Below are 27,373 nucleotides of genomic sequence, written 5' to 3' on the forward strand. Positions count from 1 at the left end.
GGACCTCTGCCAAAATGAAGTTCTGTGTCCCAAGAAGCGATAGGCAGCTACATACCTTTGAAGATCTTGCCTCACACCGCAATGGCGATGATCCTGGTAATCAAAGCCGTGAGACGAAGAAAACTTGTTATTCTTGTAGGAATCTAAATCTCCTTTCCTTATCACAACCTGTGCTGGTAGCAATCACCAGGGTCTTCTCCTGGTTCTTGCACTGAGTGCTGGGCTTGTGTTGCTCCGTGGCAGGCAACAGTGAGGAATATCCACGTCCACAGGACTCCCAACCAGCCAAGGGCAAAAAAGCCACGTCCTCTCCAGGGCATCCCGGCTCCCATCACAGGAACCCAGCTGAGCAGCGATGATCCCAGTGCTCTCCAGCGCTCCTTGGCTGCAGCAGCAAAGCCAGAGCTGGGATGACCGATTTGCAGAGGCTGCCTTGCTGTGTACTGGGCAGACTCTGGCTGGATGAGCTCTGAGCTGCAGGCTTCGCAGTGCCAGCAAGGAAGAGCTAAGTTATGCCTTGTTTCCCCAAGGGGATTCGAGTTCTGGACCCACTGTTGCCATGGTGTCCCAAATGAACTCAAGGAAAAAAAGACTGGCCCTCCCAAGGAATGACTTTTTAATACCGTCTCTCTTTTTAACTGCATTTTAATTCTTCTGTGTTTCCAACCTCTTCTCACCCCTCCCTGCAGACCAGACTGATGACTATGAGTACTATGATGAGTACACCCAGCCAGAAGAGGAACCCCTCCTCCAAAGCCAACATGCTGAGGATCCTGACTGGTTTGAGGAACTATTTGGCTTCAGTGGTGCTAGAAAAGGTATTAGTAACTCTGCACTTCTCAGGGGTGGGCAGGGAGGCGAGGAAGGGGTAAAATCCCAACACTGTATTTTCAGTGTGAATGTGGCAGGCCTTGTCTGCCAGCATGCTCTCGAAATGCCTGCATCAAAGGGATGAGTTAGGAGGATTGTTTGCAGTGTTCTCCTTTGTATTTCTCTTGTAAGGAGCCTGTGTTTTATCTCTGGGTTTCGCAAGATGGATTCTGATCATGCAGAACATTTCTGATTGCTACTACAAAAAACACAGACTTATTTGTCTATAGACACTGTAAGATGTAATTGCTGTTTTCACGGGATATATGTTCTGAATTTACACTGGGAACACAAATGTAGGGAAGGTGTGCTTTTTTTTTTCTCTCTCTTTCTCTCTCAGTTGCAGGGTTCCTTTCTTTTCTTTCTCTATTTTGCCGTACTTCAGGGGAGCAGGAAGGGATCCTCAAAATTGCTCTGGGAACACAAAATAAGAGACAGGAAGTTGGTTATAACGTCTCCTAGGGTTATACTCTTGCGTAAAGAAAACAGAAGTGGTATGTAGCTGGCTTTGCTTGCCCCCAACACCAATTGCTCCTGGCAGCCTGGAGTGGAGTGGAGAGGTTTAGCACAGTATAAGGAACAGCACCCAAGTGACTCTTGGTAGGTGCCTGCTCCACTGGAGCTATAGCCAACCAGGGGTATTTTAGAGGATAATAGTGATAGATGGCTTTTCCAGGGGAGTTTTAGCAAGCCAAATCCAGCCACCTCCACACTAAGTATATGAAGACAGATGCCCAGGGCCAACTCTGATTCTTAATGCATCTGCTTCTGCAACTGTTAGAGAAGCAAATCTTCCCTGGAGTGAAGGACTGAACTTACCCAGTTACAGCTCAGTCACCTCCTTGGGAAGGAAGCTGGGGAGGGAGCTCCAGACACAAAAGCATGAGCTGAAACAGCTTGCACTAAGCTCCGTATCAATTCACAGATGCTCCTGCAGTTGTTGAACTGAGGTGTAAGCACGGTGTGTGTTAGACTGGATGCTGTGCTCAGGAAAGGCAGCCTTTTGCACAACACTGATAGGGCCTGTTAGTCAAAAAACATGAGAAGAGAAGGCAAGTGACAGAGGTGGAGAAGCTGAAAGTAAAGCTAAAAAAATCGCCGTCCTTGCCTCAACAGACCCCTGCTCCTCCAATCCCTGCAAGAACAATGGCTGGTGTGAAAAAATAGGAAGCCATTTCAGCTGCCACTGCCCCAAGCCGTATACTGGGTCTACGTGTGAGAAAGGTAACTGCTCCTTTTCCTAACTTATATTCCTTATCTTCATAACTAATGTTACTATTACTGCTCTATCCATGGAAACAAACACAGTGCTTTAGAAAAACATTTTTGCTGAGGTGAGGGTTTTGACAGCCCAATGTAGCCATGTCAATGGATCTTGAATCCAGCTCATGGTCTAGACCAGAGTTGTTTTAAAGCAGTTTCCAGTAAAATATACTACAGGTGTTCAGAAAGCACATCTGCCCTGGTGTGGGCAGTGGTGAATTGCCTGTTGGTCTTACAGCCCTTTTGCTGTAGCTATTGTGAAAAAGAAGGAAAAGTTCCTGTCCACACTGCTACAGGGTCTAGCGAGACAGCCAAATGAAAACCCCCACGGCAAGTCGGGAGAAAGCATGTCTTTCCATGATCCCTGTAGAGCACAGCCCTCATGCACATACAAATGCTGATGAAGTATCTTGTTTTTTCTGTTTTATCTGGCCTCACCACAGTGCAAGACATGTGTCTGGAGAAGAGGTGCGTCAGAGGAGACTGCCTTATTACATTAACTTCACCTTATTTCCAGTGCAGCTGTAGTCATCCCTACAAATTGCCAGACTGTCATCGAGGTGAGCACAACCCCACCAGAAAGGGCTCCTATTTAGCTGGGCGCTGTGTGAATTGCAGTGGGGACTGTATTGCATTATGGCTGAGAGGTCGGTGGAGGGAGAGCATGTGTGACCCACAGCAGAGGGTTTATTTAGAGATTCATCCCTGCCCTAGTTGTTAAGCCTGAGTCTGCTACAGCTTCCAGCCCTGGGGATCAACACCCTAGCCCAAACATTCGTGTTTGATTTACAAGGTGGTGGTTCAGTCACTAGCAAAACCTATGGTGATAAGCATTTTACAGAGTTCATTCGAGGTTAAAGCTTACAGGCTAAATGGGAGTTTTCCCTAATTTCCATCAGATGTGTGAGTGGCTGCATAGCTTCTAGCAAAGTGACAAACCTGTTCTGTGTTTTCCATGTTGACAGCATCTTCACCATGCAGGCCAAACCCATGTAAAAATGGAGGTATCTGTATACGGCACAGAATCAGATCAAAATTCACCTGCAACTGTCCTGAACCGTTTAGAGGGAGATTCTGTGAAATTGGTATGTCACCACTCCAGGGAAAAAGGCTGGGGGCTAAATCTCCAGTTAGCCAAAGGCTGGCTTCTCCATGCAGTCAGATTGACTGACACCCTCACTGCACAAGGAACCTAACTATGCACCTGCGGCACTGGCCTCCTCGGTGAGAGTTTCAGAGGAATAGGCTGACTTCTGCAGCCAGCATCAGCGAAGGGGTTCAAAACAGTTCCTGTAATCCTATTTTCTGAATTGTGCTTCAGCTAGCTCCCACTAGAAAAGAATGAATGAGCACACATTTCCAGAGGTCCTATGTGACCCATGGGTAAGGAATGTCAGGGTTTCCTTAAACACCAGAAAGCCAATGTAGGTAAGATTCATTCTGAGTTGTCTCTGACTCCCCAGGCTCAGGGGGGCAGCTGCTGGTACAGGGATGGGTGACTGAGGCCATCCTGACTCCCAGCCCGTGTGGAGTGTCTTATGCCTCTCTAGTGCCACACCACAGGCACCACACCCCCCACGCATTTCCAAGGTGCAGAACTTGTTTCATTCTCTTTTAAAAGTTTATTGCACTTCAAACAAACTCCATGTAAGATGAGTGCACCTCACTGCAGATGACCTTTCCTCCATCTGCCTACAGGTAAGGTCCACAACCCACAACCTTCCTTTTGGCACATCTATTCCCTTGTCATGATAGCAGTTCTGCACCCAGTTCTGGCTAATCCTGCTGATACCATTTCTTGGACAGGTCACTGGGGGAGTTATCCTAGTTTTCAAAGACACCACTTAGCTATTAAGTCCTTACAATGCAAAGAAGTTTCAGGCATTTGAAGTCAGTCTGTCTTCAGGCTGGACAGATGTTGGGACATGATTCTTATTTCTGTCCTACCTAAGATAAAGGATATCATTGTGTGAACTGTTGGGTCCTATAGCTCTTCTGCTCCTCCATGAATTGAACAGTAGGACAAGGAGGGAAAGGAAGAGGAACTGCTTCAGGGAAGGAACAGCAGAAGAAACATTTTCATATCAGAATTTTCTTCTTACAGGACCGGATGATTGCTATGAAGAGGGCTCCTTCGAGTACAGAGGAAGAGTGAACCAAGCAGCAAATGGAAAGACATGCCTGCACTGGAATTCCCACATTCTCTTGGACTACTCTATTAATTCATTCATGAAGGATGCTGACTATTATGGCATTGGTGAACATAACTTCTGCAGGTAATATTTTGAAAAAGCAACTGTAGAGGTCTCTGGTGAGGAAAGCAGTGAGTACAAATTGCTCCCACGGATTTGACAAGCATAGGGAAGTCCTTAGGTGGTGTTAAGATCTCACATCTTTTGATACATTGCCTGTCTAAAACATACCAGGGTGTTATAGGAGCATTTCCTAAGTGACTGTACTGATTTGAGAATTCCAGAGGCTGCCATCATTTCCCTGAATTCCCTAGTTTTTCTTAAGGTTAAGATGAGTGTGGGGATAATGACAGAGCCCCTCTCTTTCCCCCATCCCCCATCTCAGGCACCATCTTTCTCAAAACTTATAAAAAAACTTATAAAAGAATATCTCTGAAAGGTTTGTTCTCATGCTGGAGCAGGAGGCTACTCTGCTAAACGTCCTCAGATCTGTAAGCCAGTTTCACGGAGATTTCCCAGTCTGGTTGGCTGATGCTGTCAACTGTTCCCTTCAGGAATCCTGATGGTGATGAAAAACCCTGGTGCTACATCAAAAAAAAAAACAAGGTGGAATGGGACTTCTGTGACATTTCACCCTGCTCAGGAACAGGTAGAGTGGAAAATTATAAGTAAGCTGTTTGGCAGTGTGGAGGTGCTCCAGCCCAGCAGGTGCCTTGAGCTGGAGTCACTGATACATTACTAGTCACTGCCACAAAATTGTGGCACCTTTATTATCTTGTTTTAAATAGCATTCCTGGAAGTTCTGCCCTGGCATAGGTGATTCCTGCAGTACTCCGAGTATTCAAGTTCAAAGCAGTCAAATTCAGCTTCAAGTTCCAGCTATTCTAAATGTCCCGTTAGGTGTACCGCACCATATACATCCAGAAGGGGAACCTGTTGAAGTTGCTCACTGTCTGAGAGCACCCCATACAGCAAGGCGAAATCACATGCCCACAGTACAGTAAATTGATGTTAGAGCTGGAACTTGCAGGACTTACCCTGAGGCTCTGGGATTTACCACTGGTGAGGAGCTAAATATCCAAAGGCATACTGGGAAACTACGAGAAGTATGAGTGAGTGGGGAGTGACTCAGCTCACATACTTCAGACTGACTTGTTTCTGGGCAGAGATAGATCTGACCAAGCCTAGATCTTTCAAGAGTCTTTAAAGATGTTTTTGTTTCTGTATCTGGGTCTGCCTATTGCCAGGTTTAGTCTAGGTCAGCAGACGGAAGAGGGATAGCACCCTTTTGGAGGATTCCCAACAGATCTTCCACATGAAGACCCTTTACTATATTCATTCAGATGTCAAAGAATTCAATGGTATTTCCATTTGGACTATTTTACCTAGGCAATGGGGTGCTAACAGAATAATTACTAGAGACGGAGTTTATGTCTAAAACATGGTATAGAGTTTTGCCAGATGGATAGATTATTCTTTTTTATTAGCTCTACTTTCTCATTTCCCAAACTATCACTCCTGATCGTCCCCATCATACCCATGAGTCCCCAGAAACAAATACCTTCTTCCACAGGTGCCAGTCATGCCTGCAGAATTGTAATGCAGCCAATTGTCCCAGTGACTGGGAGTCACCCCCTGTTACTTAACTCTCCAGGTCCCAGTTTCCCAGTCTAATATAATCTCTGCATTACACATCTGCTGTCTCTCCCAATGCAGCTGAAGAGATGCCAGAGGCAACAGACAGCCCAGCTGTCCCACCTGGATCAAATGAAATATTCGAAACATGTGGACAACCAGAAAGTCAAAGGCCACTCAAGAGGATCTACGGTGGAGCCAAGACTAAAGCTGGCAAACATCCGTGGATGGTATCTCTGCAGAAAAAGACTTCAAGGAGGAGCAGGCATTTCTGTGGGGGAGTGCTAATTAAACCATGCTGGGTTCTTACTGCTGGACATTGCATTGAGTAGGTGGAAGTCCCATGTCTAGATAGCTAAACATAAAAAGAGAGACTGTCTGTTGAAGATGCCTTGAAATTTACAATCCAAATCATTGCTGGGAGTCAAATTAAAAGGAAGGCATACACACGAAAAAAATGAATATATACATGAAGCATATACATGAAACTCTACATATATTTTAAAATGGTACTTACTAGAACAACAAATTAAACTTACCTTCCTAATCACCTGAAGTGAGCTAAAAGAATAAAGAAGCTTTGCATTAGAGGGAAAGAGGAGTAATGTAAGAAGGTTTTGCAAGGTATGAAAGAAGGGCTCCATGAAAACCTCAAGGGATATCAGGATATCATGAGTGACATCACACATTACATCATAATTAAGACCTCCAGAAAAACATGCTTTTTGCTTCCAATTGCTTATGTGCCTGTTAGCTAAGGATATTACATTTCAAGCTTCCTTGAGCTTTTTTGTTGAAGATGTGTTAGAAACTGCTAGCCTTGGAAACTGGTAAATTCCACTCTGGCCAACATTCTGGCATAGATGATTTTAAGTATGACAAGACAATTGCAAGTGATGATTATACTCCCCTGGCTCCATGAGTTATCACTCATCATCATAGCCACAGTAATAGACTGTGTGCACACTCCTACTCTGCTCTAAATGCAAAGAAAAGCATGTTCATGCAGCTTTAAACAGTACCCATCATGACTGCAACAAGTTAAAAGAGCACATATACAGGCCAACATCACAGCTTTCCTGACTAAGCCCTCTTATAACAACCTCTTGAAATCTTCTGCCCATGCTCTACAACAACAGGAAGCGGCTATCTTGACTTCCACATACTAAAGCAGTAGCTTATCACCACCCTGTTAGACAATGTCTGCATGTAATGCGCTTTACTCTTTTTGCAGACACTCAGCAGAATATCTCCAAGTGGTCCTTGGAAAGCAAGATCTCAAGAAGAGAGAGCCTCACGAGCAGATATTTGATGTGGAGAAGACCATTGTACATAACAAATACAAAGACAAGGATGGTGTACAATACAATGATATTGGTAAATCCTTTTTATTGAATATTCATGTGACTCACCTCTGACCTCAGTTGTTTGAAGCACTTCTCTTCAACTGAAGTCAGTGTAAAATTTCCATCTGATAATATATTCTGGAAATAATTAGGCCAAATTGTGACTTACATCCCTTGGATCTTTGGGATGGGAATCATGATGGCCAGGCAGAAGTCATGGTGTGGGAAGAGTAAAAAAATAGAGACAGGCCCAGCATGTAGTGCAAATAACATATCAGATATTTGTAGCCTTCACAGGGTTATGTTACAGACTGATAAGGACTAAAATTAATTATAAATATTTTTTTGTTGTTGTTTATCTTGTATCCAGCATTACTTAAGTTGAAGCCAGTTGATGGTCACTGTGCTGTGGAAACAAAGTATGTGAAAACGGTGTGTTTGCCTAACTTCCTCTTTCCTGTTGGGACTGACTGCTTCATTTCAGGATGGGGTGCCACAGAGACAGGTATTTGTGGGCTAGCTTGTCTTTGGTTGGTGCTTCCTTGGCAAGGTGGCCTGGCACCTTCAGTGACAATTCCTAGATCCAAATTTAGATCTAGGCACTCAGTGAAACCAAGATTTGGAATTCAAAATTAAAGACAACTAAACCCTCGTAGGGAAATTAATCATTAACTGACATCTCCAACTGTCAGACCAACCAAACTTGTCAGAAAGTTCTGAAAAAAAACCACCCTTCACATTTTTTTGTTTGCCATCTGACACACCATGTCTTGGTTTCATCTGGAGCCAGCAACAGAAGCGAGAAAATATCAAGAGAGAGAGGCTATTGTATAGCTTATGTGTTTCAAAACAAGACCAAGAAAGATTGGAACTTTCACATGGTTTTCCAGCCCATTGGATCAGATAAAGCTTTTTAGAAGCAGCATCTGGATCTTCAGATGCACAGAAAATTTTTTTAAAAAAATCCAAAGCTTTTCAAGTTCAACCAGTGCTATCCAAAACCTTTCTTGCCCACAGTAAATCCTGAGGGGAGAAATTACTATGCTTAAAAAAAGATAATGGCAATTTTCTGAAAAATGCATTTTCTCATGTTCTGATTGATGTGTTGCTGTAAAGCAGCAGAAGGAAAATGTGTCACGGAGGCTGCAGTAGGTGTCCTACTGCTTTGTGACTGATACAGCCAGATACGATACTTAGGACCAAATTCTCCTTTCTGATGTAACTCTCATTGAAGTCCACAAGAGACAAGTGTATTCATTTGATCAGAATGCACCAACAGAATTTAATGGACATTTTTTTTAAGTTCCAAATAAAAAGTCTCTTAAAAAGGGTATGGGGATTTTTTTTTTTCCAACAAAGAATATGAAGTACCCTGTTCGTGTTCAAACTAGATAGTTCCTTCTTTTAGCAGAGCTATTATTAGAATTTCAGGAAATCACTGCAGAAATGGAATATTTCCTGAAACTCAAGTACAACCAAACTTATAAACCACCTTTAATTATCTACAGATGTAGTGTGTTGAAAATCTGGCTACTGCCTTTAGATGTCAAGTTATGTCTTTAGATTCACTATAATTAATCATTGCCTTTAAATATTGTACAATTTTCAGTTTTTATCTGTTTCATTAGTTTGCACATTAAAACAGCTAGTGGTACCACTCTGAGAAGTGCTGAACAGCTCTAAGTCCCCCGGGACCAATGGGAGCTGCACACCAGCACCTTTGAAAAGCAGAACGCCACCGACACACGCAGAGCTGATCTGAGCCAGATTCTGGGTGCCTGGTTTTGCTTTTGTTCAGGCAACAACCTCAGTGTCCTGAGTGAAGCTTCCAGGCTCCAACCATATTATTTCAGACAGACTAGCCCATGCATTCCCCCATCGCCACCCCCAGCTCCCCTTTCCCATCCAAATGGCAAAAAAGCTCATATTTTGAACAAAGACGACATATAACAGGATTGGGAGGAAGGTGACTCAATTTTTGGTGCACATCCTGTAGATGGAGAATCCCGTCAGCTGTTAGATGCCAACGTCAAGCTGATTTCGCAGAGGCAGTGCAATGCACGAAAAGCATATGATCACACGCTGGATGAAAGCATGTTCTGCGCAGGAAATCTTCGGAGGCCTGGAGTTGATTCTTGTCAGGTCTGTTGCTTTTTCTGTATTTGAACACTAATTTCTCATGTAAATAGGCAGGCAGTGCAGAGTAATAGCTTTGGAAGGTACTGCATATGTATCTGTTTCTCCCATCAGTATATTTCAACAGTCATCATCTTTCTTCAGTACAGTTTGAGATTTATATCCCTAGAGCTAATGTCATCCCTGTCAGCCACAGGCAGATCTATGGAAGCTAGAGACCTGCCTGGAAAAGTTTGGTTTCTGAGGCAGTTTGTCATAATAACTTGAAAATTTAGCTTTTTTTCCTCTCTATTCTATTACCGCCTCTGTTATCAGCAAAAATTCCAACTTGATTTTCACTATCAGAGCTAATACTTATAGGGGAAGTCAGGACTGATATTTCTTTTCATTACACTAGTGCAAATGTGAAGCAAGTTCATATTTACGCTGTTGTAAGACCGGGTAAGAGCTTGAGCAATGCTTCCTGAGGTGCAAACTACCACTGCAAACATACTAAGCAATAGAAACCACCAATGAAACTGAAAAATGAGACCAATCAGCTCAGAATAAAGTTTTGTTGCTGTTATTTTGGGGGGTGTGGGTGGATATCAAGCACTTTCATTTATGCCTAGGATCACATCTTTAACTTTTGGAACTCAGGCCCTGAATGCCTGGTACTTCATGCCTGGGAAATTTAATGTGACCTTGTCAGATATATGTCACAAACTTAAACAAAACCTTACATCTAAGAAAGTCTAGTTTCATTTGACCTGATTCCAGAAGAATTGCAAGCATACTCAGGAACTGAGCAGCACCTGTTGGTACATCTGTTAGAAAAAACAAAAAAATCACTCAAAGTCTTTTAATGAGGGAAGGGAATTCTTATACTGGTAAATGTTTTGCTTCACGTTTTGCACTTGTATTGCTTTTTCTCATCAGGGAGATTCTGGAGGCCCTCTAACTTGTGTACAAAATGGCTCCTACTATGTGTACGGCCTTGTAAGCTGGGGTGATCAGTGTGGGTTAAAAAACAAGCCAGGAGTCTATACCCAGGTGACAACATTTCTCAGTTGGATTAAATCCAAAATTCGGTACGAGTCAAGGTCACTTCATTAAGAGACAGCATTTGGAACAGCAAATGGTAAGCTTGAGAAATTTACTTATTTTTTAGTCTTCTCCCCAACTTCCTCTTCCTCAGTCAAAAACTTTGCTGATGCTTCTCATGACCTTGATGAGGTATCCAATGTCACCATCTTGGAAAAGGCATTAGAGTGGTTAATAGAATGTTGATTACAGTCTTCCTGTTCCGGGGGTTTTGAAGTAAGCCATCTTTTGTAGGCAAAACAGAACAGAAACTAAAGCAACTCCAGTTCTTCCCCAAATTAGTCACAGCAACACTCAGTTTCCCGTTTTGCTTTTCAAGTCTTTGTCCCTGAAAATTCTGCAGGCTCAGCTGCTACCACCCTTTCCCTCTTCCCCTCACGCCCCCTGCTGAGGTGTTTTTACTACAGTCACTGGAATCTGACACATCAAAGCTATTGGTGTGTGCTCCCAAAGTCAGTGGCATTTTGCAAATATATAAAATACATCATGCGCCTGTGTTTGCAAGACTGGAGCCATTGGAATAATCTGAAGAGGGAGGATCAGGCAGGAGAATTATTTTTAAAAGCCCTTCTGTAGAGCTAACAACCCTAAATTCCATCAGTGATGCATTCCAGATTGAAAAAGCAGGAAAAAAAAAAACCACTAGCAGAAATATTCTCTTTACTTCTGATGAGAGGATTAGTCATTATGCTCCAGACCCACAATGATATATATGTGCTTAACTGCACTTCATACCAATGAGACCTAGGGGCTTTTAAACTCCTTTGAAGAGTTGAATCTGAAGCTCTTGGATAATTCTTGGGTTTTTAGAAGGATTGCAGGTAGAATTGTGTATTTCTGACTAATGATTCTGCAACCCTAAAGGGAAATTTGGAAAATGGGATTCGAATTAAATCAGGACATAAAAATAGACATGCTTGCATGTGAAGAGTCAATTCATTAAAATAGTGATGTCTCTTTCATCTGAGTTCTAGGACTTACAACCTTCTCTGAGCAGCTACCTAATCTATCAATAGCTACTCCTACTGCAATAATTTCTAACAAACTAATTCTGATTTTTTGCATCAGAAGATTTGAAAAAGACTGAAGAGCTAACTGTGGTCTGAATACACACTGTAAATCGAGAACAACCTCTCCGGTGTCCGTTAAAAGACATGACCTCGGTTAGTCAATGATAACTTTGCTTCCACTGGCCCTTGTCTTGTTCATCTGTTAAGCCACCTAAATCATGCTTTTGTATCCTCTTAAGTCAATGGTACCAATAATCCAGGAACATAAAAGTCTCCAAAGATGACAAGTATGGAATCAGATTCATTTGATTTATTCAATACAAATGATTTTATATTCTACCAATCAGGTTCATTCATCTGTAGTACAAAGCTGAGTCTGCCAGTCATCTAGTATTAATTTCATTTACAGCTTTAAATAAATACCAGACTCTGTAATACATACGGTGATAAATAACAAAGTATCCACACAAAAATAGAAAGATCAGGTTTAAGTTGTAATGTGTAGGTTGCTTTTTAAAACAAAACATTTGTAGATGCCATGTATTTTGCTTCCCGGAAAACTGGAAGAGCTACAGCATTTGCAGGACAAGCCGGAAAAGAAATAATTGTTTTGTGTCATGTTTCTGCTTACTTCTTATACAGCTGCATTTTCCTTCTCTTCACTTGCAGAATTTCTGAAGCATCAGGGTTGACTGTGACTTGCTGATATCCTTCTGTCTCCAACTGGTCCTGTAAGATCAAACCCAACTAAACTGTGAGGATAGCCAGTAGACAGGAGAAGGTTTTAATTGTTTTATTATTCTGTAAAAATATTTACAAATTAAAAATTAACTCAACTGGCAAACAAATGGGCAAAATCTGAATTACTGCTCTGCACTGAACAAACCTCTACCATGAAAACATGCAAATAACTGACTCATTCATGTAAGTTAGATACTACAAGTATCCAAGGACAGAATGTGCTCAAGTCCTAATTTCTAGAGCAAACCAGCAAACACCTGATTTCCACATGGATAACGCACCTGTAGATTTCCCTGGGACTATCAGATCTTAACCACATGTAGGGCTTATGAAGATATTGTCTGCAGTCTCTACTGTCTGTATTAGTCAACCATAGTTATAATTCATTTCCTGAGTAACTTTTCAGATGGGGGAGTAAATCAGGGATATGTCCTGTTTCTCTTGGGCTGGCTTATTGTTTGGCTTGTTCCCAGAGTTAAAACTTAAATGAAACAAGTATTTAAAGTGCAGAGCTTCTCTTTTATTGTAACTTTTATTGTAACTTAATGCTTCCTAACAGGAGGGGCTACAAGGTCCCCCTATGGACTTTTGCTCTCTTGTACTGGGACGTTGCAGCCTAGGACCCACACCTGTGGAGGTGAGGCAGAAGGAAAACCTGGAAAATCCCAGCTTGTAATTTCTTGCAGCTTGGGAGGGACGGGGTGGAGGAGGCTGGAGTATTGCCCTTCACAAAAAGCCTGCCACAGCAATTGACATTATGCTGGTAGGCGTCTACCCTGAGCTTGTCGATACAGCTGTCAGTAGAGATTACATGGCAACATGTGTCTTACAGAAATTAGGAAAAGAGACAGGGAGTTGTATAGGGAGTTCCTTCCACCTCCACTTCTGCTCTCTTTGGAGATACTAGGATGTCTAGAGATATGAAGACATCCATGAGCTAAGAGCAATACATCCCAAAATATTACTAAATCCTATCCTGTGGCATCAACAGCCAGTACAGTGCTGAACTCCCTAGAGGAGCTCCTTCAAATTAAGGTTTAGACACATCCACAGAACTCAGTGAGGGAAGTATATATATTCTGTTTAAATAATGGGGAGAACTGTAGGCTCCAGGGAGCATTCAAAAGCATTAAATGGGACGTGTGCCTGCCTGCCTTCTGGTGAGCAGTGCTGTTGGGATTTGTGAGAAGAATGGTTTACTCTACTTACAACTCCAGGTTCATACTGAGCAGAAGCACCCTGCAATTCCATTCCCTGAGCGTATGCCAGCTCAGCAGCTCTTCTTGCCATTTCAACTTTGTAAGAACCTGGGGGAGTCCAGCCAATGCCTTTGATCCAGTTCAAGTCAGACTTGTATTTGACCTGAGAGAATGAAACATATACCAGTGTGTATTATTTCATTTGGCTATCAAACTGCATGCTCTGGATCTTCAGGAGAGTGCATATCAAGAGCAACAGGCTCAATAATAAACCAATTGTTCATTCTCAGCAAACAGACTTTAGTCCTTTTAAGAATGCAATTTTGTTGCTAGGTAAAGTCTGCAAAACATATTGCCACAGACAGCTCCTAGCCCTCGAATGGACAGTTCTGCTCAGCTATACTTACATCACTCTGCAGCTTGTAGGCCTGCTTTGCATGCTTCACATTTAGCTGCTCAGGATCACAAGTGTATTGGTGAAGGGGCTGCCTGTAGTTAACATTGCTGGCAAGCTGCTGGCTTCTCTTAGCATGGAGGAATCCCGGCTGGTTAAGGTGACTCTTGAACTGCACCCTGTTTTGGGCATACCCACTCCTGTATTGGTTGTCACTCTGGAGCTTCCCCACTTTGAGGACATGCCTGATTTTGGGATCATCATTTGCACTGCGGAATCCAATCTGCTGACCTTTATCTCTCAGGAAAGCCTCTCTGTATTTGTACTGCAGGAGGAGTAGAGAGGAAAATCTCATTTTCAGATTCAGATTACATTCAAATTCCATTATGGAATAACTTACCCTCCCCTAGCTATCAGTGCTTCCTGTAGTGCACAGAGACCAAGGGTTTGTCTGATACCAAACTGTATCGCTTAATCTAACATGACACTCTAGGATAAGGACCTCTGTGCTAATTGTTAAAGGAGTGGAAAGATCAGGGATCCCCAAATACTCATCTCTTGAAAGCAGCCACAGTTCCTCTTATTCTTGTACTGTCTGGTGTACACAATAAATGGCTCAAGCAATGAAGCTCTTCCATCTTCAGCATTCCTGCCAACTGCAATCTCATGTGTTCAAAGGTGACCCACTCTAATCAAGCTCATGCTTTGACTATTCATAGTCTAGTTTACTTAAGTATATCATAATATACCTCTTTCTCAAGAATAGAGCTTTGAAATGAAACACACCAATCTGTTTTTGAATATTATTAATGGGAACCTATAGTTGGAAATCTTTGCGCTTACCAGCATTTGGTTTAACCAGGTCACCAGTTCTCCCAAACTAGACTATAAGGTTCACTTATGCCAGAATTTACCCATTTTTATGGGGTGGGGGTGTCATGGGAAGAGGGTTGGGAAGTGTTTGAAATAAAATAATTCTTACATCACTAGCAATCTCTCTTGAAGCCTTTGCTGTCTGGAATGGGATGGCGTCAATCCTAAAATCATAGCCAGATGCCCTTGTCTGTTCCCAAGATGTTTTATACACTTTCTGTGTTGAAAAGAAAAGAACAAAATAGTCATTTCCCCCTGCAGTTTCTTAAATGTAGTCCCATGACTGCAATAATAAATGTTTTATCCTACTGGGTTTATTTGTATCAAGAGTCATCAGTACCATCTCCAAGGTTTTGATCCACTTCTATAGCACAACTTCTTTTCTGTTCTCCATAATGATAAAATGTCTCATCTGAAAAGTGCCACCAGGGTTTCTTTTTGTACTTGAATGTGGTTGTTTTTTATTTGATTTAATTTCTATTAGAAACCGCAATGCATCAGTCACATCAATATTGCATTGATATTGCCCTTATTCTCTCTTTTGATGCATCTATTTGTAGTGTCTTGGGTTTCATGGCATCATAATTTCAATACCAGCTATTTCAAGCTTTTCTAGTGTTTCCTATCTGAATCCCCAGCCACATGTGGCTTCATTAACTCATCTGGAATAACAGCTACTTTAACATATTCAATGTGACTTTGAGGCTATGAAATACATTCACATCCTGAATAGAAATTGCTCTAGATTTGCTTCTTCTTCCATTAGTAGTATTCTTACAATAACTTCTAATTTGCTGTTCCCATTACACAGTCACTGTATCTTAGCTGACACTTCTAGTTCTCCCTTTCAGGTTTTATTCATTTGTTTTCTTAACACTTTGGTTCATCCCTTCTGCGGTTTGTGACCATATGAAAACCAGCACAAAGTCAACTTCACGTTTGAAAAGGTGTTCTTGTGTTTCACTGATGGGTAGTGCTAGGTAGTGGTTAATTTGAATGTAAACTGAGATGGCAAAAGTCCTGCATGAACTGGTAGAACAGTCCACACAGAAGCTATGTAAGTATTACTGTAAGCCCTGCTAACGAGTCTAGGGCTGATCCTGTATTCGTGTGCGTATTCACTCTTTTTATTTTTTTCCACTATGGCTTCAAAGAATGTAAATCTTAGTTGTTTCTTTCAGCTCTAGAGCACCTCCTACACAAACCAGCAACTCAAAGAATTTTTCAAACTAAGGTCACTCTGACTCCACAGTTAAAGAAGACAGGGAACAAAAAGTAGGGATAGACAACATGCCTCTGTCTGGAGTAGTGTGGAAGCAGAGCCCTTTAAAACAATCCCACTTACTGATACGGTTGCATCTGTGTTGATGACCCCTGTGTCTAAGGAAACAGTTTAAAATAAATTGTTGCAGCCTCATGAAGTTAGATTGCATAGTCAAGGAAAGGGATGGATTATTTTCTCCTCCCCCACCCAAATGGAAGTTCATGGATTTAAATTTGTAACTAACTATAGCTAGACTGAAAGACTGAAATGCTTGATAGCTTCCTGCCCTAGAAAGCAGAATTGATTCTCAAAAAGAAAAAAAAAAACAACAAAAAACAATAAACTTTTCCTAATCCCGCCAGCTCAGACCTAGCTACATGTTGGCTGTCTGCAACCTCTCACTTTTTCAGGCAGCAAAGAACTTAGGGTCTACACATACAGGAAAGTTTTTGCATTTCCAAGCAAGTTTGTTTTCCTTAAATGAGCATTACCAACCCTGAGGTAAAAGGCTCTGTTACTTACATCGCTGATTTGAAGTGCATTCTGGCGGGCTCGAATAAAATCTGGGTGATCGGGAGGCAGGGTGTACCTGTGCCTGGCTTCGGGGTCTCCAGCCTTGTACAGCCTCTGGGGGAGTCAAAAGTGAATACAAGTGATAGTGGAAGCAAGGCTGAGGTCAAATCATTGAAGTGCAACAAAAGTTAAGATCATTTATAGTAAAATCAAACCTACGTCACTGCACTGGAGATAGCTATTTTTAGCATGAACCAGATCTGGAGAGTCAACCACAGCAGTGAACTTCAAATTTTCTGGCTTCTGACGGTACTTTGTCTGCAAGGGATGCGGGGGAAGACAACAACAACAACAAAATCCAAGAGGTTTACGTTAGACAGAGATAAACCAGGATTCCAAATATGTGATAACTAGAGTAAAACATAAAAATCACCTTCTTGAGGCCACAGTATTAAAAAAATACTATTCTGCTTTAGTCTGAGTTGCTTTTTCAGCTAGGAAGCAGGGATGCCACTATATCACTTCAGTGGTGCCGAGGCACCAGACTTATTTTGTCTGTGAAAGTAGGGTTTTACATTGAAAATTCACATGTGAAAAGCTCTCAAACACTATGCTTAGGACAGCTCATAATTCTTCTTCATTAATACAGGATACTGAACAGGCTCATGCCCCCTTCAATGTGATTGTCAGTGCCGTGTATTTCTATATCACTTCCATAATCACCTGCTTAGAATTTCATAATAGAATTTACTGCATTTATTTATTGCTACATATTTTGTTTACACTCTTGTGTTTCATTCAGAATGGAAAATATTCAGCAGGTGCCACGCAGTGGACTTGTATATCCCATACTGCTTCATGGTAACTTGCACCTTGTATAAACAGGCTTCTGCATCAAAAGGAAACGATAAGCTACATTTGTAAGTGTCATGTAACGAGGAGCCTTGATGGTAAACAATTCCTACAGATGTGCTATCCCATGAAAGATTTATCAGTTACCTCGCTGATGAGCTCTCCAGCCCTCTTTACACTTTCTATCTGCGGAGATCTCAGAGCCATCCAACCAACCCCTTTCATGAAGTTCAGGTCTGATTTGTAGCGATGCTGTTAAAAATGAAAATCGCTAGCTATCAGTTTTGCATCCACAGCTATTAAGGTTTTTAAAAAGACTTCCTGATTCATATTAACGTTTCGAGGTTTTTCATTTGCCATGCATATATCACGCCGTAAAGCCAAACTGTTTGCATTTGTTCACTCCACCAGGAATTAAATAATGTATCATATGCAAGTTACAAGAGGAGGCCCCACAAGTGAATTAGTATGACTCAAAGCAGTAAGTAATAACCTGTTTGTACTGAGCGTAAAAGAACCCCTTTTGAAATAATTTTCTGAGGTGAATTCAAGCCAGGAATACTAATTATTTTAGCTGGTGCACGCTTCCTCATTAACCCCATTTCTAAGAGGAGACCATTACTCTGTTCTACCCACATTAAAGGCTTGCTCTACCTCCTGATTCAGTAAGGAAAAAACAAGATATACCCAATAAAAGGTGAAAGACCGTAAAGCACCCCTTCCTCCAACAATTCTGACTTCTTCAGAGTGACAGTGGATCGTTGTGTGACTTTAACCCGATCACTTAGCTTTTCAGAGTCTCAAACTCTCTATATGCAAGATGGAGATAACAAACGGCTGGCTCTAAGAGGTGCTGTACATTGCTCTTACTAGACAGTGATGAGATCAGACAAAACCATCTTGATCATTTCTCTGGATTCCTAACCTGTCCCTAAAGGCAGCAGACCAAGCCCTGAGGTTCTTATTCATTTCCTATTCTGTCCCTTGTAGGCAAGCTCTAAAGTACACCCTGATAAGCTCTAAGGACTAAGTCCCTGGAAAAGTTACTTTCCTGTAATGTAAGCCACCATCACAGATCGGTAAAGGCTAAAAAATCCTGCATATCTAGATCTAAGCAACTGATATGCCATCTGTTACCCATTACAGCAGAAAATAGGAATGGGAGTTGGAATGACAAAGAACTGCTTCTAGCAACAGTTTCTATTCCATCCCAAGAGTATCCCAAAAAACTTCCTAAATCCATTTGGTATCTCCACACCCTAAGACAACTTGCATACTAAGAGCATCCTGTCTTCTACCAGCAGCATACTGTGAGGACTAGTCATGAGGCAAACGGAGGCATCTGGAGAGCTCTACTGAACAATACACTGGGAAACAAAAGGTTTAATGAACCAAGCAGTGCTGATCTGCAAGGTAGGGTGACAGCATTAACAAATGAGGAAGAGGAATGCATAGACTGAGATTTCTGTGACTTCGCAGAGAAGGTACATACAGCCTGAGAAGGAAGATTAGAAAATTTTCCTCAGGGAATGGCCTTACATGAACGTACAGATTTTATTAAACACACATATATTTGTGTGTTTGTACATGTGTGTGCATGCGTGTATACATGTAATATGTATATATACATATAAAACGGACTGCTATGAAATATTTTTGAGGGCTTGATGACTAAAATTCCAGTGGTGAAAGAGCAACTAAAATGCAGTTGACAAACTCTGCTCTCGCCACTGAATACACTCTCTAGGGTCTGTTGTGCTACTCTGAAACTGGACTGAGATTCTCTTACTCATTCCTAAGCCCCACAGAACTTGCTCCCTTATTTTTGTTGTCCTACATTTGGATACCTCAGTTTCCTGGGGTAACACCTTCTTCTTTCCATCTGACAGAGAACAAAGACAACTGAAATCATAATAACAAAATCCAACAGGGATTCTTCAGTTGGATCATTTGCTTTCATTTGAAGACATAAATCACAGCGGGTTCTTTTAAGGTGCCTTTTCTGGCAATGAAGAGTGCATTTGGGATACCAGATAGCAAGTACACTGAGTAAGAAAGAAGGATGTGTACTCTCCATTGCTTTGATTGCCTCTCTGACTTTCATAGAGAGAATATCTATTCCCATCTTTTCATCAAATATCCCAGCACTTTGTCTCTCGATAAAATCTTGAGCTCAGTAAATGATCAGTTCCCTGAAGGCATATAAAAAAAAGCCAGCGCAACTTTGTGAGCAACCTTTTTCACTTCCTTGCTGAATCATTCAGTTTCTTTTCCTACACAACAAAAACCAGCCAAACAGAGCTTCCTGCTACACAGTGACTAATGAAAGATGACACCGGACCCTAAATTGTCAAAATACAACTACCTGCATACAGGCAGCTTTATACATGCACTCAACATCTGCATCTGTCTGGGAGCAGATATGGACAATGGCTTGTCCCCCTGAACAAATATACATGTGAACATGGAAACATACAAAGTTAACACAGATGTCGCCCATGCTGACTCCATCATTTCTGTCATCAAAGTTTGTCTGAACTTACATTTGCATGAGCAATTTCTGCTAATACATCCGGGGGACTGGTTGGTTGATATTACCAGCTCTGTTTGTAAAACAGCCTTCCAACATGATATCCCCAACCAGCCTCTGAACATTTAACCTCCTGCCCAAAGACTTCTGCATGTAAAGCAGTCATTGTCAAACCACTGGCTGGCTGTGACCTAACCAACTGAGAGATGATTTTGTATATTCCCCAGCTCTAGAATAAGTAATATGGACCACACTGATTTTCCATCAGGCGCATAACATGAGAACCTCTGTGTGACTCACTTATGTTCCGAATGTGGAGAGCAATCAGATATCCTGCTGCTCTGCATACCTAAGTTTACAAGTGCTCTTTCTAAAAACATTGCCCAACATCAATATACAATTTGTGCCAGTTATGTAAGGTTTTATTATTGCTAAACTCAATTTGCAGTTAACAGAAAGAAAGTCTTTACCTCACTCTGCAGCATATGGGCTCTTTTGGCCCATTTCATCTTCATGTCTTCCGGGATTGCTGTAAATTCATGGAATCTCTTTCTGTAATCCTGGTCACTCACTAAGGCCTGGGCTTTCTTAGCATGGACAAGATTCACCATGTCCATGGGCAGATGGTACCGAGACCAGACTCCTTGGGATCCTTTCTTATACTCCTGTTCACTCTGTAATTTAGCAGCATGCAAGCAATGCAGCAATCTGGTATCATCCAGAACACTTTTGGCACCAACATGCTTTCCTCTCTCCGCCACAAAGTTGTATTTATACTGGTACTAAAAACAAGAAAAGGTAAAAGCGACAAAGGGCCAAAGTTAGACTAATTACTCTAACTAATTGACTTAGGATAAGTCATTGAAACACCTATGCTGACAAAAACCAGCCAGGCTATACAGCACTAGAAAGTAATTGTTTGAATCTCTCATTGCTCTCAAGTTTAGATACCACAGTAGTTGCAACATTTAGGTTGAGCACAACTCAGTACATGCTCTGAATATGCCCAAAGCACAGATTATGTTTAACCTCAGATCATGTATTTTTATTTTATCTCCCATAGAATTATATTTCCATTACTAGGAATAAGAACATACAAGAAAGAAACAAAAGAAAAACGAAAAATCTATACAAGAGAAACATCATGCACTCTGTAGCCTTCAGATTTGCAAATGCCACCCAGCTATTTGAAAGAGTAAATTCAGCTTTCCTGGATCAATAACTATGCTGGGAAGCCTAAGATGGTGGTCTGAGCACAAGAATAAGCACCAGCAACCCCTCATTCTCATCTTAGCTGGGACTATGACTCTGCCTATGATCTTGCATTTATCCTCTCTGTGAAATGGTGATGATGATGATAATGATTATTTATACAGCATCAACAGGGTGTTTGGAACTTTAAAGAGAAAGCCTGGGCCCTGAAGAGTTCATAATGTAGTTGAAATGGGATAATAACACTTATCTACCACACAAGAGAGTTGTGAGGATTAAATTACACTAGCTAATGTTTATAAAGTGCTTCAAAGATGAAGGGCCAAATTCAGATCTGTTCTAAGTGCATGTAATTCTATTAGGGACTTGTACCCTTTAGAGCAGATCTGAAGCTATAACCAAAAGCACTCTGCAAAATATAGTTAAGTATACATTGTAAATTACAACTAGATAGAGTTGCTTCATAAATCAAATACACACTAAATATATTCATATTTTATCACATTAGAGAAAAAATATGCAACTAAAGGCTACACAAAATTAAGAGGGTTTTTTTTAAACTTAATTTTAGTTTAATTGTAGGTGCTTCTTATAATTTATTTCTGAAATTTCTTGCAAGGAAGAGATGAAATTACACTTTCTGAAAAAAGGATACCACCATGTCTGAGTGTTTTGCAAATAACAATCCAAGAGAGAAAACGTTTTTAAGGGGAAGAAAATTTGTTTTCCTTCTTTCAGAATTTAAGGGGACACCTTTACAGGAGCATCCACTAATTTTCACATCCTAACCAGACAGCCAGCTCTTGATTTTCAGAGATTCAAAGAACTTCAGCTTCTTGTGACTTCATTTCAACTCAGGGGCACTAAGCACTTCCAAAAGCCAGCTCAAAGCTAGTGGACAGAATTAGTGGGCACTTTACAATACGAGTAGCTGAAAGCCTGGAGAGCTTGGAGAATCTCTTTGATTTGGCTGTCTGTAAATACTTTAATTCACTAGCTATTTCCCACTGGAAGATGTTTAACCAAGCTTGGTTTCTGATTAGCAGTGATTTTTTTTTTTTTTTTAGTTCACACAAAGAATCTCATTCATAAGTAATATATTCTGTCTCATACTTGTCTCACATGGTTATGGAGTTGCTTTAAATCAGTGAAATCTGCTTTAGACATTGTTTTACATGAAGTTAACAGAAATTAGGCAAGATGGAAGGTTGAATCATTCAACTCACATCACTAGCAATTTCTCTGGAGGCCTTGGCAGTCTGGAAAGGCAGTGCTTCCGTTGTCAGCTTGTAGCCTTGAGCACGTAGATTATGCCAAGATTCCCTGTATTTCGCCTAAAGTAGGAAAGGCACATGTAGATTGCTGTTTCACTTTTAAATGCTCAAAGGAACAAACAAAATATGCCTCTTTCATTTGTTATTCTGAGTTAGAGTTTCATTCCTCATTCTCAAAGGATTTTTTTTTTAATTATCTTTACGAAATGCTACGAGCTCAGACAAAACATGCGTCTCATTCTTTATGTAGATTTAATTTACTCACAACTGTATACATGTTAATGGACATAGATATCGTTATAATCAAACCGGGGAAAGCATAAATACAACAGATCTAAAAATTCCTCGACTTATCCGTCATTCCTTGCCACTGTGCAATTCATCCTCCAGTCCGAACAAATGTAACAAACTTACATCACTGAGGTTGGCTGCATTTATTCTTGCCCGTGTAAACTCAGGCAGACCCAGTGTTGGTGTATAGTGATGCTGACTGTCCTCTCCTGCTGCTTTATACAAGCGCTAGAAGAGATCAAAAAAGACAATTGCAATTCATTTTTCTAATGTTTCAAAAATATAACAAAAATACTTAAGTTGTTTGTGATTATGACAACCATTATCAGCTAGCGCAAAACCAGCTAAGAATATATCAACACAACTGCAATTGCATTTTTTTTCTTCTAAATTAATAGTTCCGTATATATCAAGATGCCAACCAACTATATTCTTAGACTTGCATTAGTACGTTCCCAGCAGGCCAAAAGGCCAAAAATGGACCTAAGAATGTTAAGAGCATCATGAATATGTATTAAATAAAAGGGTAGATATTTCTGGTAGACTGGCCATATTTTCTAACTTTGATTATTCTTCATATTATTGTAGAGGCTTTTGATAATATGCTCGTGGGTTTTGTCTTGTTTTCAGAAATTAGCAAAGGGATTTTTTTTTTAGGAGGCCTCTAAAGAGGCCACACTATACAAGTGCACTCCCTCAAGAACACCCACCAGACTGATATTCTGAGGCTTTGTTTCATGTATAAAAAAACTGATAACAGGACTCTACTACATGAGCACTATTTGGCACAATGAGATTGAACTGAAAAATGGTGCTAAATGTTTGTCCAGGAATAAATTATTTGTGATCTAACTCTGCCGAAGCAGAAATCAGTGACGTTTTCTTTCCTTTTGATACATTCTGGTTTTCAGAACAAGGCTGTCTCTTTCCCTCTCTACCAACCCTAACTCACTGCATTTTGAAAAGCGTATTTTCTGATTCACATTAGAAGAGCCTACCTCATTAGCAATCATATTGCTGAATTTTGCATGAAGGAGGCCAGGAGAGTCTGTCACCGATGTGTACTTGAAGGAATGTGGTTGCTGACGATATTTACTCTGAGTTCACACGGAAAGAAAAACGAACAGAATCACTAAATTGTGATGTCAGATAAGTGACTTTTTTCTAATACTAGTGCTCTAATACTGCTTCTTGTGCTTAAAACACTACTTTGCAAAGGATACATATCTATTAAACATTAGGCTAATTTACCTTTTCTACTCTAGTGCATGCCTTGTCTCACTAGGGGAAACTAACAGTAAATAAGGAATTCTGTGTACTTAAAGAAAAATGTGCTGCTTTGCTGAATGCAGCAATGAGGTTATTTCACCCCTTCATGTCACTAGCCCGGGCTAACAAAATTAGAGGAAAGGCAATACAATCCTGACAGACGGTGCTGCACAAGCCTGCTGAACTTTTTTGTGGGAAAGATGAGATTCCACTTGGTCAGTGGTGCTAAGTCAGAATTGTGAAGAAAATAACTGCAAGCTCACTGCAACAGGGATCCATTCACTGGAATGCAGCTTGCACATCTACATGATGGCAATAGATCCAAGATTTGAAACTAGCAGAGAGTGTAAGGAGAGAACACAACAGAGGAAAGAAAAATCTGATTAACAAAGGGGTAAAAGAATAGGATGCAAAGGCAGCAAGTGAAAAACAGACTAAGACTGCAAAGCAGAAGGAGAGCTGAGGATAGCGTAACGGGCACTCTGGCACTGGGCTCTCTGCAAGTCAGTCTAATTTTGGAGAAACAGTACAAGGTGCCTAATAGAGTGCACAGACTTATTTTTAGCTGAAAAGGCACTTTTTAAATCTAAAATAAATCACATAAAATAACAACTATCTGGGTCTGAAACCCAGGAGAAAAGACTGGTGAAAACAGTTAGCAAAGTCTGCAAAACCTTGAACTCTGTCAGGTTCACCCATCTGTAGTTAGGACACGAATGGAGTGATCAAATGGAAGGGGAGGGAGCCTAGCATTATCCAGTGAGTCACTTTGCCAGCCCAGTTTAATAGAAAGACATCTGGCAAACTCTTGTTTGTAGCGGAGAAATCAAAACCCTCTTTTGTTACCTCACTGATGAGTTCAGAAGCTTTCTTCTTTTCTTCAATCTCTAGGGCCCCTGGAGTAATACATCCAACTCCTCGCATAAAGTTCATATCAGACCGGTATAAATTCTAAGGAAAACCAAGCAGAAGTAATTACAAGTTTGCATTTGAGATGCCCTATACTTATTCATCGAAAAATACACAATAAAGTTATTCAAATAAATCCATTAGAATTAGCATCTACTACAACAGGTTAATATACTTTACCCTATGCTCCTGTGCTTGTGTGTGCATGTGTGTGTGCAGGCACATTCATCATGAACAGGCGTAGACAGTACAAATGTAAGATTTGGAAGAGTACTAAATCCCATTAACACTGAATGATACTTGGGCTCCCAAATTCCACTTGTACCTTTGAAAAGAAACTTTTCCTAGATATATAACTTTTATTCATATATAATATAAAAATCATGTACTATTTATGTATAGATATATATAAAATGAGACTAGTTATATTCTTCAATAAAAGCTGGGAACTTTTAATAAGTAACATTTCAGACAAAATACCCTTGCTTTCAAACAGTTCTGAATGCTCATAATGTAAGCAGGGAACACTAGGGAAAAAACAGTGCTGTGCCACAGTATCTATTTTGTTAAAATGTTTTCTAGACCACCAAACACAGCAGCGAGTCATTGCAAATATTAGTTTTTCAAATACTATCAATAGCTTAGCACTAGATACATTAAGACAAATACTATTGCATTTGATGATGAGAAGAGTGATGATAAGGACAAGAATCATTTTATTCTCTGCTTGAAAAAAAAGTATAAAGATCAAACAACTAGTAAACACAGTTTTGCCTATTCAATGCACATGCGGAAGCTGCTACTGCTTACTAAGGGAAGAACTAGCTGTACTCAATGAGGAGTTTTGGTTCAGCAAGCCACTTGGAATGAAAACGAATTCTACCTTCATTTTATTCAGCCACGCAGGAGAGCAGAATTAACTCCTCTTTTATTCTCTCCTGCGTACGTCTGTCCAGTCTGGACTTTTTCTGTCCGGTCTGGACTCAAAGACATCACAGTGTTGTGTACAGGAAATATCCGTTGTGAGTAGATAGAAAGGACAAAAGACAGGCCTCTTTACTCACCTGTTGCCAGCTATTAGAGACGGCTTTTAAGAGAGGTAAATGCTACACTAAAAAGTGTTGCTGCCAATTAACATTTTATTCCCAACTCAGAAGACAGGCATGGAGGGAAACCTGCCTCAGAATCTCTGATTATGTGTGCTTTCACTCAAGTCAGGGCAGCACGACCGGCAGCTGATGTTAACACTTGTTCGAATACAGTCTGCCATCTTTAAGACTGTTAAAAGTGTAAAACTGATGTACAGTGGCATTTTGGGGCCAGATTTGTTTTTAAGATATAGTATCTCCTGAGGACTCCTGAGGCAATATAATCTATTAAATGCCCTTTGCTCAAGGCTGTGCCTACAGACACAACCTACCCTTGAATTTGTAAGGCATTATCCAGTTAATTCTACTCAAGATTACATACTAGGCTAAATTCATCCTTATTAGACTTTCAGTGGTTATATCTTGGACCATAGTTTACTGGTCTTTTACAAATCAGACATATTTTTAAACAATAGGCATCTTGCTTCTGGAAGTACCCATTAATCACACCCAGATGCAAACCAACTCAAAGATCAGCAGGTAAACAGTTTGCATGGTTAAAAAGACCTTAAAAAGAGTATTTCTCTAACAGTACAATCATCCCCACTTGCAAATACTTCTCTGCCCAGTCATCAAAGACTACTGTACTTTACATCTTGAAATGGTGTGATCACACACACTGTACAACTGCCTAATAAGATAAATGTCTCATTCCTGGATGTAATCAAGGGGGAACAGCCATTGTTTATCCCTCAACTGCTGTTGAAATACATACCATCAGCTGTCATGGTTGGGAACAGAACTATCTTGCATCAGACCCAGCAGGGAAATAACATTGGGATGTTTTGCAGTTACCTCACTCTGTAGTTTATGTGCGTTCTTGGCACACCGCAATCTCACATCATCAGTCAAAGAAGTGTACTGGTGCAGCAGCTGTCTGTATTCTTGTTCACTGACCAAAGACTGGGCTTTCCTGGCATGTACCAAGTTTATCATATCCAGTGGCAGATGGAAGTGAGTCTTCGTATGCTCAAAACCTTGCTTATATTTCACCTATCAAATTAAAAACAGATCACATATATATCACAGCATGGTAATCAAAATTCAGGTTTTGATCAAAAGAGACACTCTCTGTATTTCTCCATTTTCCAGTATAAATTATTCTTTCTAAAAGTAGGTTCTCTAACATATCTAACTGTACTGTGAATGACCAGTATGTATAATTAGAATATGCTGCAGTCTATTCCAGGTCAAAATAGTATCCATCTATGTTATATTTAAACAGACTGAGGGTTTTTTTTTTATAATTTTCATTTTTTGTTAAAACTGGATACATCTAATCTACAAAATTATCAAACTGACAAATGAATTCTTAATTCACTGCATTTCTAGAAAGCACAACAAAAAGTTGAAGTTACTGCCTGAAGAT

At 40.7% G+C, this 27,373-nt stretch overlaps 2 protein-coding genes across 2 annotated transcripts in view; one reads left to right on the forward strand and one right to left on the reverse strand.

Annotated features, from left to right (window-relative positions):
* HABP2 (hyaluronan binding protein 2) overlaps window positions 1–23,630 on the forward strand; it is a 36,974-nt gene extending 13,344 nt beyond the window's left edge. The window contains exons 3-15 of the mRNA XM_013941727.2: window positions 690–818; window positions 1,987–2,094; window positions 2,577–2,693; window positions 3,099–3,218; window positions 4,238–4,409; window positions 4,880–4,974; window positions 6,042–6,288; window positions 7,195–7,337; window positions 7,677–7,811; window positions 9,303–9,448; window positions 10,361–10,562; window positions 12,205–12,316; window positions 23,590–23,630. Coding sequence (XP_013797181.2) covers window positions 690–818; window positions 1,987–2,094; window positions 2,577–2,693; window positions 3,099–3,218; window positions 4,238–4,409; window positions 4,880–4,974; window positions 6,042–6,288; window positions 7,195–7,337; window positions 7,677–7,811; window positions 9,303–9,448; window positions 10,361–10,537 — 1,589 coding nt within the window. The 3' untranslated portion in view covers window positions 10,538–10,562; window positions 12,205–12,316; window positions 23,590–23,630. The remainder of the gene's footprint in view (window positions 1–689; window positions 819–1,986; window positions 2,095–2,576; window positions 2,694–3,098; window positions 3,219–4,237; window positions 4,410–4,879; window positions 4,975–6,041; window positions 6,289–7,194; window positions 7,338–7,676; window positions 7,812–9,302; window positions 9,449–10,360; window positions 10,563–12,204; window positions 12,317–23,589) is intronic.
* NRAP (nebulin related anchoring protein) overlaps window positions 11,831–27,373 on the reverse strand; it is a 54,150-nt gene continuing 38,607 nt past the window's right edge. The window contains exons 30-42 of the mRNA XM_067299558.1: window positions 26,800–26,997; window positions 24,794–24,898; window positions 23,677–23,775; window positions 22,802–22,906; window positions 22,340–22,447; window positions 20,372–20,683; window positions 17,519–17,623; window positions 16,739–16,837; window positions 16,529–16,633; window positions 14,852–14,959; window positions 13,883–14,194; window positions 13,486–13,638; window positions 11,831–12,264 (exon numbers count right to left, since the gene is read on the reverse strand). Of these exons, the coding sequence (XP_067155659.1) occupies window positions 12,163–12,264; window positions 13,486–13,638; window positions 13,883–14,194; window positions 14,852–14,959; window positions 16,529–16,633; window positions 16,739–16,837; window positions 17,519–17,623; window positions 20,372–20,683; window positions 22,340–22,447; window positions 22,802–22,906; window positions 23,677–23,775; window positions 24,794–24,898; window positions 26,800–26,997 (1,911 nt within the window). The 3' untranslated portion in view covers window positions 11,831–12,162. The remainder of the gene's footprint in view (window positions 12,265–13,485; window positions 13,639–13,882; window positions 14,195–14,851; window positions 14,960–16,528; window positions 16,634–16,738; window positions 16,838–17,518; window positions 17,624–20,371; window positions 20,684–22,339; window positions 22,448–22,801; window positions 22,907–23,676; window positions 23,776–24,793; window positions 24,899–26,799; window positions 26,998–27,373) is intronic.

The sequence above is a fragment of the Apteryx mantelli genome, chromosome 7 (genome assembly GCF_036417845.1).
Source record: "Apteryx mantelli isolate bAptMan1 chromosome 7, bAptMan1.hap1, whole genome shotgun sequence".
Taxonomy (NCBI): Eukaryota; Metazoa; Chordata; class Aves; order Apterygiformes; family Apterygidae; genus Apteryx; species Apteryx mantelli.